Genomic DNA, 12,296 nt, shown 5'->3' on the forward strand with positions numbered 1-12,296 from the left:
GTATGCGACCTCACATATCCTACACCCTTAGTGTAAATGAACCAAAAGTCAGTGCGAGTCATGCGAATGTTGTTATTCATCATAGCCAAAAATTGTGAAGTGATGGTACGTGGTGTCAAAACCAATAGTCCAAATGTGGACCATCACTTCACAATGATGACAATTTAATGTCACTATTGTATGGCTATGTCAATGTTATATCTTACTTTTTTTTACAATCTTATTGTATGTATTAATTTCATGCAGCCTTGACAACGACCTCTGTGGTCGAAACGCGCGTCGGCTGAATTGCTTGGAGGCTAAATTGGAATAAATTTACTGATTATTTACAGAACTTTCTTTTGAAATACGACCATTGATACTTTACTCCATTTAATTGTGAACGTATAGGCCGTGTGTGAATCACTCCTCTTCAAACTTCATTTGGGTCTTTCTAATGGTAGTTTGCTCACTGATTTGGTATTTTCTTCCACACATCTACTATTTAAGCATCTACATGAATTCTGGGGTGAGCATCCAAATAGTGTTTTGGCCATGTGGGGTCATTTTGATTCCCTGGTCATTTTTCAGATAATCTTGAAGTGACCATTTCCAGGAAGCTGGAAGCCTGATCTTTATACCTTGTTGCACTCGGCTAGATCTGCTGTAGGCAAAAAAGTGTTGCATGTTGAGATTTGCACTGTCCCTTAGTCTCTGTTGCCCCCCCCCTTTCCCTTCTCAATGTCGGAAGAACACCATTTAGCTGATTTTACATCTTTCTCTGACAAATGAAGTGAGCATGGTTTGCTGTTTCGTACAGTGCATCAGAATCCCTACAACCATATCCCTTGGCCCGTTTGGCGCAACTTATACTCTTTTGCTGCATGGAATTTATCCTTTACATATGGTGATTCTATATTACGCGTACAAGGCTTTGGTTGGCCTGGCATGCCATTCCTGAAGCATTTGAGCCATTAGTTGTTATATGATGGGATCTAATATGCATGTGAGGGTGTACTTGACATCTGGTGAGTATCACGCATATGGGGCATTAACTGGCATTACTGATCCCTTTACAGCCGCAATTGACATCGAGCCTTCCATGTGCCTCCATTCTATCCTAGAAATGCTTGCTATTCTAGGCATGACCCTTTAATGGGCATTGGATGGCATTACCGAGACATTCAAGTCTGCTTGCACATGATTACATATAATGTGAAGTGGTCTTGTACAGGGCAGGATTGGTCATTTTGGCAGTCTCTTGGTGCGAAGTTCTAATGGAGAGAGAGGCAAGATGCGAACCCGCACCAGAGCATAAAATCAAGTATCCTGTGAAGTATAAAAGAAAAGTATCCACAAAGAACACCGTGTCTGTGCAGGCAGCCCTTTTTATCAAGAGGTTTTACCCCCAGAATGGTCCTGACATGTGCTAGAGAGGCTGGGATGCCTTTTAAGGCTGTGGGGGATATTTCTATAGAGGAAACCTTCTGCAGAATACCCTAGAGAGAGCAATAATGTATCAAACTGCAGCCATCAGTGCTGCACCTCTGCGGGCACATCACATCAGTGCTAGTTGGCTAAACTATCTCCTCCTCCAGTGTTGTCCCGTTTGTTAATATTAGTGCTGCGCTTATCTCCACAGTGTGGGTGACTCTGTTGCAGAGCTAATTCTGAGGCATGTGGGGCTGTCCGACATTACAGCAGGGGGTGTTGACTTGCATGCAGGTGAAACGTGGAGCTGTCAGTAGATTTGTAAGAGCGGAAGAGTGGATTGATGCTGTTTCAAGTAATTGATATTTTTCTTTTTTTATCCATTCCTGTAGAATCTGGATATCCGCATCACAGATGGTGTCCTGCATTTTAAAGGTGGGTGCCAGTTTGCCTTACAATCCTACTACCCCATGGGGCATTTAGCCTTTCTTGTAACTGTGAGGTGGGCACTTAGCATGGACACCTTGGGTTCTCTAACCGGGGAGCCAATAGAATACTTTGAAACATTGTAGTAAATAAAGGGTATAGAGTTCTCTAGTGGTGCACGTGTAATGATAGCTGGAAAGATAGAACCTCAGTTGTTATGTGGATTCCGGGTGTGGGGGAGAGAAAAACAGTCTTGGCATAAGACCAGCTAATACATTAATTTAAGATGAATGTATATTGTCACTACTATTGAATAATTGGCTGAGCAGTTTAGTGGTGTGCAGGGGGTAAGAGGGTCCTAACATTGTAGTAAATTAAATGCATTAGGTGTGATTACTTCATATTAAATGGGCATTATATTTGTATCAAGCTAACTGATAAAAATGTATTTAACTGAACTTTGGCATAATCGTTTTTTAAAAATATTAAATAACAGGACTCTATTGAGCACTCAATACTAGCTTGCCTGACACGCATGTTATGTTGCTAGTGCCGTAGCACAGTATCTGTCATCACTATATCAGTTAATGGAGGATACTTGATTTTACTGTGCCACAATAGTTTGTTGCCATAACTGATAACTAGAAGGGATTTGATAGTATCTGGGTGCAATATTATATGTTATTATAAGTGATGTTAGTTTATGGAACTTTTTTTTTAATCACAAAAGAGGTACCATCACCCTGCCCACTGAGCTAATAGGGGCTATGCCCAAATAAGGGTGTTGTAGGCACTATTGATGGGGATACTAGTGTCAGTAATGAAACCTGAGCCGCAGGTGCCATGATATGGCAGTGTTGGGTAAAGTTGTGGAACATGGCAGTCGACAAGGACATTCCAGCCACAATGAACAGTCCAATAACAGAATGTGAAACCCCAGGACCCATTCATGTAATGAATGAACAATGGAGGGTCCATTGTATTCAGACTGCAGCTATTGTTCTTTTTTTGAATTGGCGTAATCTTCGTCTGAAACCTGGTCCTCCTAAGGGAGCAAGGACAGAAGTTCAATAACCTGTGGCCAGAGCTCAAAGCCATGTGCGAGTCTTCAGTGTGGGGAATGCAAGTTAAAGTAGAGAGAGGTATTGCCTTTTATCTAGCCGGAGGAGTTTAAGCCACGTTCAACACTGAGCAAGACCTTGCTAACCTCTTTGCTCTGATAAATTGTTTTGCTGAGTTTAAAAATTTGAGTAAAAGTTAAAAAAGGAAAGCAAACAATGACAAAGAACAGGTATGGGAACAATTTGTGAATCGGGGATAAATATTCACAGAAAAGAGGTTGAAGGATATTATGGATGGAGCACAAAACAGAAAAAATGTAGACATTTGCCAGTGATTGTTCTTACAGGCCCCCTGCCATGCAATGCAAAGGAGTTCCCACGTAGAGTTAATTGACATGATAAAGGTCCTCTTGAAAATAATATTCATGGTCTATTTAGGCTTTGTTTCTAAGGAAAACTAAAACTCGATACAAGGTTTCTGGGCCGCAACTATTTTTCCTTGGCTATTCTTCCTTCCTCGTGCCTTGTTGGAACTGTATATTCACGCTTTGCATCTGATTGTCTAAACCAGTACTTGGCAGTGACAGAGTTGCATTGAATTGTTGTGGTTTGCATGTTGGGTTTTCTGCTGTTGCCCTAACGTTTTTGTTATGGAATGTTCGCCATTGTGGAAGAGCCTTTCCCTGCCTACTCCCCAGGGATCTTATATGCAGGTGGCCAGGGGTGGGCCACCACTTTTGGATCCCAACCCTGTGGTTGGACAAGCGAGGGACGATCACCTGGGTAGAGGGTCGTCGGGGGGGGGGGGTATTGGGGAGGGAATTCTCAAGGGCAAGAATGCACCCTCTTCTAATCCCGATGTATCCCTATACTACCCTCCCTCTACTGTCATCGGATATTGTCATGCATGTCCTGCCCTACCCCAGGACTTTCCATTCTAACTGTGACGCTGACTTATCCGCCATTCCCTCTAATCTTATCAACTATTGTGAAACCCAATCCTTTCCTTCCCTGTTGTCTTCATTTACTGAGGATACAAGAGTGAAAGAACTAGAACCACCAACCTCATATTATCATAGTAATAAGACAAGACAGAGAAGATTTGACGCGTGGCACCCTGACTATCTTGAACATTTCTCTAACATTGAGAAGGGGAAGAGAAAACTAAAAGTAATACCACCTTCCTGTCATAAGGACACCCCCATAACTTAGACACAATATCCCCCTTTCTCTGACTGTGGCCTATCTACACCCCCCAGCCACCCAATCCAGCCTTCAGGGTTACTAACCCCTTTAACTGCTGAGCATTAGTCTATGCAAAAAGCACACGCATACGCGTCTTTAGCACTTAAGTGGTTAAGGCACACAGTCTTCCTCTCCCGAGGTACCACTCAAGTACTGTGACAAAGAAGAGGCAGTGGGGAGGAATGCAGACTTCTATGTGAAACACCACTGTTATTGGGACAAAGAAGATGCAGACAGAGGCACACCAACATCCTCTTTGGACATGTCCCATTAACAAGGTCAGGCAATTGAAATCGAGCATGCCCACTTGTAGCCTTTTGAACACTCAGGAGAGTATAAAAAGAACAGCCATTAAGCAAGTGGAACGAGTTGGGTGGACAGCTGATGCGCCAGGGCTGCTCAGGAGCAGCTGGAGGAAACTGGGACGCCAAGTGTCTGCATGTGGAAGCAACCTGGAAAAGCATGGCTAGAGAACCTATCCCCCAGCAAGTCGGACAGGTCTGTGGAAGGGTCCGGGAGGATCCCTTTTGAAAATGGTATCCAGAAATGCTTGTTTCCCTGGGCCAGGACAGGAGCCTCGGAGTGTCTGAGGAGCAGGCGGTGGGACCCTGACCTCAGATGGCAAGGACATTGACACAAGAGCTGAGAAAACGCAAACAGTGAGTCTAGTGTAGTGGGAAGCCCCGTGTGTGTTAAGCAAGCACGTGGGATACAACGTAGCAACTCGGTTGCATAAGTCTGATGGCACATTGATTGAAACTGGCGAATGTTAAAGGGAACAATACAAGGTTACATAGTTAGTAGACGCGTGTATGATTACACTTTCTCGAAACTGTGTGGAAGAAGGAACCTTCTGTAAAGAGGGGAGATGTGCGCAGACATGAAGTACGAGCAAAATAGAAATCCCAAAAGGGGGGGGGGGGGAGTATGTGAGGGAGGAAAATCCCTAAAGATTATGGGAGCGTTTTGTAAGAGGATTCAATTCAACACTATAGCTAAGTCAATGCCTAGTCTGGGATACTGAATGGAAACCCTTATTGATATATCTTTGTGTCCAGTTCATGAGTTCTGGATGACTACCCCTATATAACACCCCTCTCTTGGAATCCCCCTGACCCCACTGAGCCAAGAAGTAGTTCTGTTTTGCAAGTTTAAAAGGTTTATTTGAGAATTTAAACAATATATATATATATATATATATATATATATATATCACACTTTATAATAAATTAATAATTGAATATCACACTTAATCTGAGCAGTAATCAATAATGGATAGTCTGGCACTAGCACACTTCTTTATAATCGATGAGTGGTTATAGGATGGATAAGATAGCAACAATACTTTTATGGTTTCAAATAGATGCAATGTGGAATGAAAATGCAGTACAGAAAATATCTTGATAGGATTTCAGCAAAAGACAATGTAATCACTTTCTTGGACAATTCACCCCCCCCCCCCTTTATGCAATGTAAGGAGATGAAGATGAGAGCACACAGTTCTTAGGAATGCAATCAAATAGAATTCAGTTCAATTCCAGCAAGCTTAGACCACAGATAGAAGTTTGAAACACAGGCCCAAAATGCTTTTAAAAGGTGATGGCAAAGAAGTGAGAAATATGCTGAAAATGATTTTAATTCCCTTTTAGGAGGTTGAGGGGGAGTGGTAGCTACTTGGGATGAGTTCAGGCTCACTTTAGCAATGATTCAGGGATGGTTCTTAAGATGCAAACGAATTTTAGCAGTTCAGGCAAAAGCTGCTGATTTTTACAGGTGGCTGGATTTTTAACCAAATCCCGAATCGCGGCAAATTAGCGAATGCGTGAATCGCAATTACGGCAAAAGTATAAGGAGTAGCAAATCGGTTCTAGGTTCGTTGAAAAGCTAAGATTCTAAGCTTTCAGAGGAAAGTTAAACGATTTTGTAAAGGTCGTTTTTCAAATTTAAAGTAACTCAAATTGACAGGTGACAGCTTTTAAAAATGACAGGTGACAGCTATGCGGCTGCAGAATTGACAAGCGACAGTTAGGAGGCAGTTCTACTTAGATTAAATAGATTGAATTGTATCACTGGAAACTAAGATTTGGTTTCACACCGTCCTAGCTGTACTCGCAATGTATTTGGAAGGTCTAGGTCTCACGGATTGGGTCAAGATGGCTTCGGTTCTGGTTTCGCCCTGGACGGTCTCTGCGCACAGCGTCTGGTCTCTGCTCTGCTGGTCTGGTCTGACACTGCTCCTGGCCCGGCTCCTGGATCTCTGGGTACAGCGTCTGTGCATAGCTCCTGGATCTTTCTGCACAGCTTTCTCTGGACACAGCGCTGATCTGCACGGCTCCTGGATGCTGCTAGCGCTGTTAGGTTTGCTGGATGCTGAGGCCTGCTGAGAAGAGTTCTCAGTTTGTGGGTTTAGGCCCTTGCTTTGAATTCTGAATCAAGTTCTTTGGAGTTTTAAAGTCTAAGTGTTGGATCTGGTATCTTCTGGATGTTGTGTGGTCCGGCAGAGCGCGTTGCAGCAACTTGATTTGAATGTCCTCTCTAGCTTCCAGTGGCTCTTTTTATGTCTTTTAAAAGTGGGTGTGTGTGCGGCATCACTAGCCAGCCCCTCTCTCAACTGCCAATTGGTCAAGCTTTCCGCACTGCTTTGATTGGGGGAAGGAAATGTGTGTCATGGTGATGCTGTTTTATGGTCTGCAGAAAGGATACTCCCCTGTCAAATTGCACACAAATCTATATTTGATCAAAATACACATTTCTCAAATACATAGTGGTTTGTCATTGCATGTACATATTACCTATCACATGAGGGAGTCTCTGTCCCAAATCTCCTCTTCCTGAGGGCTTGCATTCAAAAATGGAAACATAATTTAGATTTTAGTGGGTTATGCAATGTTGGTTCTTCATTAAAAGTTATACACATATACACAGGCTGTCCATACCTACTCCAGTAAATTCCCATATCTCTAGCTTAAGTACAGTGTCTGTGGTGTCAATAAATAGCAGGGTTTTGCCCCAGAACATCACACAAATTGGAGTTTGGGCTTGACTCAAAGGTACATTTTTTAAATTAAGGCTCTCATTCCTGTCATTTGATTACAGAGAGTTATCAGTGTTTCTGTAAAATATATATTTTGCTTTCAGTTCAGTTCTCAGAGTGTTGGAGTCCGCCTCCAAGACTTGGGTGGGTCAGTGATCACATGTGTCTTCTGCTGGGAGCTGTTTGTGTACAGTCAACAGTCAACATCAGCATATTCTATTCAAGTGCAAGAGCCTATTGTGTGGTCTCCAGGAGGCTTAGGTCAGCAGACCAGGGGGTCACTTTGCATTTGGTTATTATGACCATGTGATATCCTGGGCTGTGGTGTGAATCTCTTGAGGTGAGAGGGTTTCCCAGGCTTCTGGCCTCTGGGAACATCAGGTGGCTAATTGTTGATTAAAATGCAGCCTTTGAAGTCAGCTGAGTCAAATTCCTTTGTCAGCAACTGCACTCAGTTCTCCTGTCAGAGTTTAGACCGCTAGCGCCGCCTTGAGGATTTTGTTAGTACTGCATCCATTTTTGGGATCTTTCTTGGATTAATGCATTCCAAACAGGAATGGTTCTTACATGGTAGTAAATAATCCTTGCTTAACATTGTTTTGATGGTGCTCCTTACAGTAAAATGGTTATGTGGAACCCCACAAAAGGGTTGAATCTTTAAAGTGGTCCGATGAGCCACGATTTCAGCAACTTTTTGACATCAGTAACAGTGGATTTTGTTAACAAAGATCTTTCTTTACACTGGTGGGTGGCAAGTTAGGTAACCATTTTGGTGTGCGCACAAACTGCGTGGTTCTCCTGGATTCTGGCGCACATGTGGGCTTTTTGGCCATCTTGGATTTTCTAAGCCCACAGCACCAAATGTTGCAGCATGATAGCTCAAACGTGGGTCAGGACACCCAACAGTTTAAACAAAAGAAAGTGTTTTGCAAAAGCATTTCGGTGGCCACCAGTCAGGAGAATGATCCAGGATGGCCGCAGAAACCACACAATAAGGAAAAGGGGCACAGCTAAAGTTTAAGGCACCTGGTTGCGTGACCTGTAATTAGTGGTGCATGCAGTCTTACAAGTGCGCCATGACCAGGAGAGCTCCAGTTGAAAGAAAGTAACTGCTTGACCTGCTAAAGGTGTAAGTTAAAAGGAACTTGGTTCAGAATGGGTAAGGCAATCCCGAAAGAAGCCAATTTAACTGTCATGTTTTGCAAATAGAACATTTTTTGAAGGTTTGTGTTAAAGAAAGTGGAACTGAACCAGTTGCACATCATTGATGAGTTGGAAAGTAACCACTGTGGAATCCACATGGTCTAAGCTTTGGAAAGGGAAGCCTGAGAGACGCCTTGAAATAGTGCGACCCAGAGGGCATTTGGCTTCAAGGAAAGGGGACCCGGAGAAGCCTAAAGAACTTGTGAATAAAAAAGGTACTGTGAAACGTTTTGCCACGTGACTCCTGAGAAGTCTGTGGAAACCTATAATCCTGAGTGCTTGAACTTGGGGAATGATGCTGCAGAAGGTCCCCATTGACAAATTTACTTTACTTTGAACACTATTGAGTTGGCCAAATCCTATACACCCTGTTATTCTATAAAAGTGAGGGCAAGCATAGGTTTTGACACAGACAATATTTTGTTTTGGACTGACAGGCTTACACTTCCCTTAGTTTGCTTTCCGTTAGGGAACATTAGAGTTAGGCGTTCTACCATCATGACCATTGAAAATAAAGGTTTTCAAACAAAGTTTTAGTTGTCTGTGTCATCTCTTGATACCACGCGTGTCTTACACCATAAATGGCAAAAACAAAGAGGCGATGGCTGGAAGGTTTAGAATGTATCCTAACCTCTGGCATTGCTCTGGGCAACCCTCCAGACCAGGCTTGTCCAACCTTTTTGAATGTGGGGCCGAAGCATGAACTTTTTGTCACCCGGAGGGCCGGCGAGCCAAAAGTCAACACCCTCACCCAAAGCAGTATATTCAAAATCGATGGTGTGTGACCTTTGACACAATTGCATCACAGGCAGTGATAGCCATGCAGTCCCAAAGATGTGTCAGGGACAGTGATCAAAGGTTAGTTTGTTGTGATTTCTTCCACCAGTTTGTGATATTCTACTGAAACGGTGGGGGCGACCGAGCGTAGCGAGGGAGATATAACGATCTATGGAGGGTTTGGGGGGGGTTCCCCCCCCAAGATTTTTTTCCAAATATGGGGATGAAATGGTGCATTTTACAGCAGGAAAAGTGACCAAAAAGCCATAAGTTTACAATCAGTTCTAAAGGGGAACATGTACATTCCATGTCACCAACAGCAGACAAGAACATTGTAGAACACCACATTTTAATGATCAATGTGTCCTCGGTGTAAGACAGCACTGTCACTGATGTAACACATTGGCATGCTGGTTGTGGCCAAAATATGCCTCTGTAGAAACATGTCTATGCTAGTTGTTCCAAATTTAGGACAGCATTGTCCTGTACAAAGCATGATTGATGCTGCCTGAGCATGTGCAGTGTGCCTAATACATATGGCAGCTTATCTCTGTAATAAACCTTCATTACTTCTGTGGTAATGAAAGAAGCATAATCCCATTCAAAAGATAAAATGTGGAAAATTGATCATCCAAAGGTGAACCCAATTGAAGGAACGCGATGCGAGCCCAATCTAAAAGTATGAAGGACTTTTTTTATTGCATGATTAGTCACTTGTAAAGTTGCAACTTGTAAAGCATTCAGCACAGTTAAGAATAATTCTAACACTGAACATATTTTCAGTGTGACACTTGGCATTGTTTTTGCTTGCACAAATGCTCAATATCCGCTGGCACACTTGATGTGGCAATGCAGAGTATTCCAGATAGGTGTCCATCTGTCAAAAGTGATCTTGATTTAGTTTTTATGCTCTTCAATCTTGAGAAAAGCTGTTCACAGCAATACGTGCTGCCAAAAAGTGCAATGAACCGAAGTGCATGATTAGACAGATTTGGGAAAGAGTCCCATGTAATGTATTTACTATAAAATGTATGTAGGGTATGTTCAGAAAAGGCTCTCTTCAGGTCACCATTACTTTGCATGTCAATTAATTCCATTTGAAACATGTCAGGAGCATTGGTGACATTACTACCAAACGGATCTGCAAAAATCTTCAGCTCATCACTGTGCTCCCTGAAATCTGAAAATCGGTTTTTAAATTCATTCAAAAGATTCCCAACCAGTGCCGAATACTTGTCATGGTTGATGCTGTGAGCAGATCTGGTCATCAGTACTGTGAAATGAGTAGCATTTTTTTCATTCAGCTGTTTCTGAAACAATTCCAGCTTATGAACAAAGGATTGGATGTGCTCATACAGCTTGTTCACAAACTGTTCCTTCCCTTGCAGTTTTATATTCAGGTCTGAAAGATATTTTGTTATGTCAACAAGGAATGCCAAGTCATTCAACCAGCTCGCATCTTCCAAGAAGGTGACATCTTTCCCTTTGTTCGTCATGAATGTTTTAATTTCATTAAGCAGTGACCAGAATCTGGATAGTGTGGCTGCCCTGCTAAGCCAACGAACTTGGCAAAAGTAGATCACATCATCATGGTCTGCTCCCATCTCTGCAAGAAATGCTTGGAACTGTCTATGGTTGAGCCCTTTTGCCCTTATGAAATTCACTGTAGAAACCACCTTTTCCATCACATGCGTCATCTCCAAGGCCTTTGCGCACAGTTGTTCCTGGTGAATGATGCAGTGATGCGTGATGACATTCTGGGGAACTGACTTTGCCATTAAACTGACAAATCCATTGTGTTTGCCGATCATAGCAGGGGCCCCATCAGTTGTCAGACCACAGAGTTTGTCCTCTGGCAGATTGAATTTCAACAAGACACGTTTCACTTCATTGAAAATGTCTTGTCCTGTTGTTTTGCCTTTCATTGAACATAGGTCAAGTAGCTCCTCAACAATTTGGAATTCTTTGGTCACTCCTCGTACAAAGATTGCCAGTTGGGCGGTATCACTCACATCTGTGCTTTCATCCACCCCCAAGCTGTAAAACTGACAGGCACCCAATCTTTTCGTCAGTGAGTCTGCAATGTTTGATGATAGGTCATCTACTCGTCTAGCAATTGTCTGATGTGAGAGACTGATTTTCTCCACCATTGCTTGTTTGTCAGGGAATGCCACAGATGTCAATATTCCCAAGCAATCTTTGACAAATTCTCCATCGGACAATGGTTTCCCTCCCCTCGCTATTGCCTCGGATATCAAGTAACTTATCTTGGTTGCTGCCTCAGAGTTCTGTCTGCCAGCTTTGAAGAACGACTGTTGCCCGATCAGGGCCTGCTTCAGCGAGTTCGCCCGATCAATCCTAATCTGGCCAATCAGGTTGTCAAATTCAGTGGCATGTTTTGTGGTATAATGCCACTTGACATTGTATTCCTTGTAGACAGCTACTTTTTCCTGGCAAATGAGACACAAGATGTTCCCCTTTTGTTCACACACAAAGAAATCCTTGGCCCAACTATCCTTGAAAACACGACATTCAGCATCAATCTTTCTTTTCTTCTGATTCGCCATCTATTGAGAGTTGGGTAGGTTTTAGTCATATGAAAGCTACGTTGTCACAGGCCCATTACAATAAAATCAATTCAAACTTACTTGTATTGCTAAGTAATAATGTAGTGGTTTTAATATAGGCAGAACATTGGGCCACACTGTATGGCATGATTAAAAAAGCCTCACTCATACTATTGTCACACAAATCTATAACAATGCCTGTAGAGAAGCAGTGTTTGGCATGTGATATATAAGTCAGTGGGGGTGGGTGTGGACACAGGCTGTGGCACCCTTGTGATGCTACTTAAATATGAATTAATGCAAAGGAATGCTCTTATTCTCATGTGGCAGGCAGCCAGAGGGAGATAAAACACTAAAATGCCACTGAAAAAATAGTAATTGCTCTGTCAGCTTTGTTCTAACGCAGATAAACTCAGAGAACAACATGTTTTATTTGTTACGGCGTGCTAGTTGCCAGAGTCTTCCAGTTTTGTAGTACTGCAAATTAAAGGCAAGGCTATTAACCAGTACACATAATGTCATTGTATAAGTGGGAAGGCGCAATTTCTTTCACAATGCTTTTTTCCCAAAGTA

The 12,296-nt window shown here is 42.6% G+C and overlaps 1 protein-coding gene across 2 annotated transcripts in view; it reads left to right on the forward strand.

The window, feature by feature from the left end:
• Positions 1-12,296, forward strand: part of HACD3 (3-hydroxyacyl-CoA dehydratase 3) — a 219,556-nt gene that overhangs the window by 26,432 nt on the left and 180,828 nt on the right. For both annotated transcript variants that reach the window (XM_069625114.1, XM_069625115.1), the window contains exon 2: positions 1,803-1,845. In XM_069625114.1, coding sequence (XP_069481215.1) covers positions 1,803-1,845 — 43 coding nt within the window. The remainder of the gene's footprint in view (positions 1-1,802; positions 1,846-12,296) is intronic.

This window comes from Ambystoma mexicanum, chromosome 11 (genome assembly GCF_040938575.1).
Source record: "Ambystoma mexicanum isolate Mex_15411 chromosome 11, UKY_AmexF1_1, whole genome shotgun sequence".
Taxonomy (NCBI): domain Eukaryota; kingdom Metazoa; phylum Chordata; class Amphibia; order Caudata; family Ambystomatidae; genus Ambystoma; species Ambystoma mexicanum.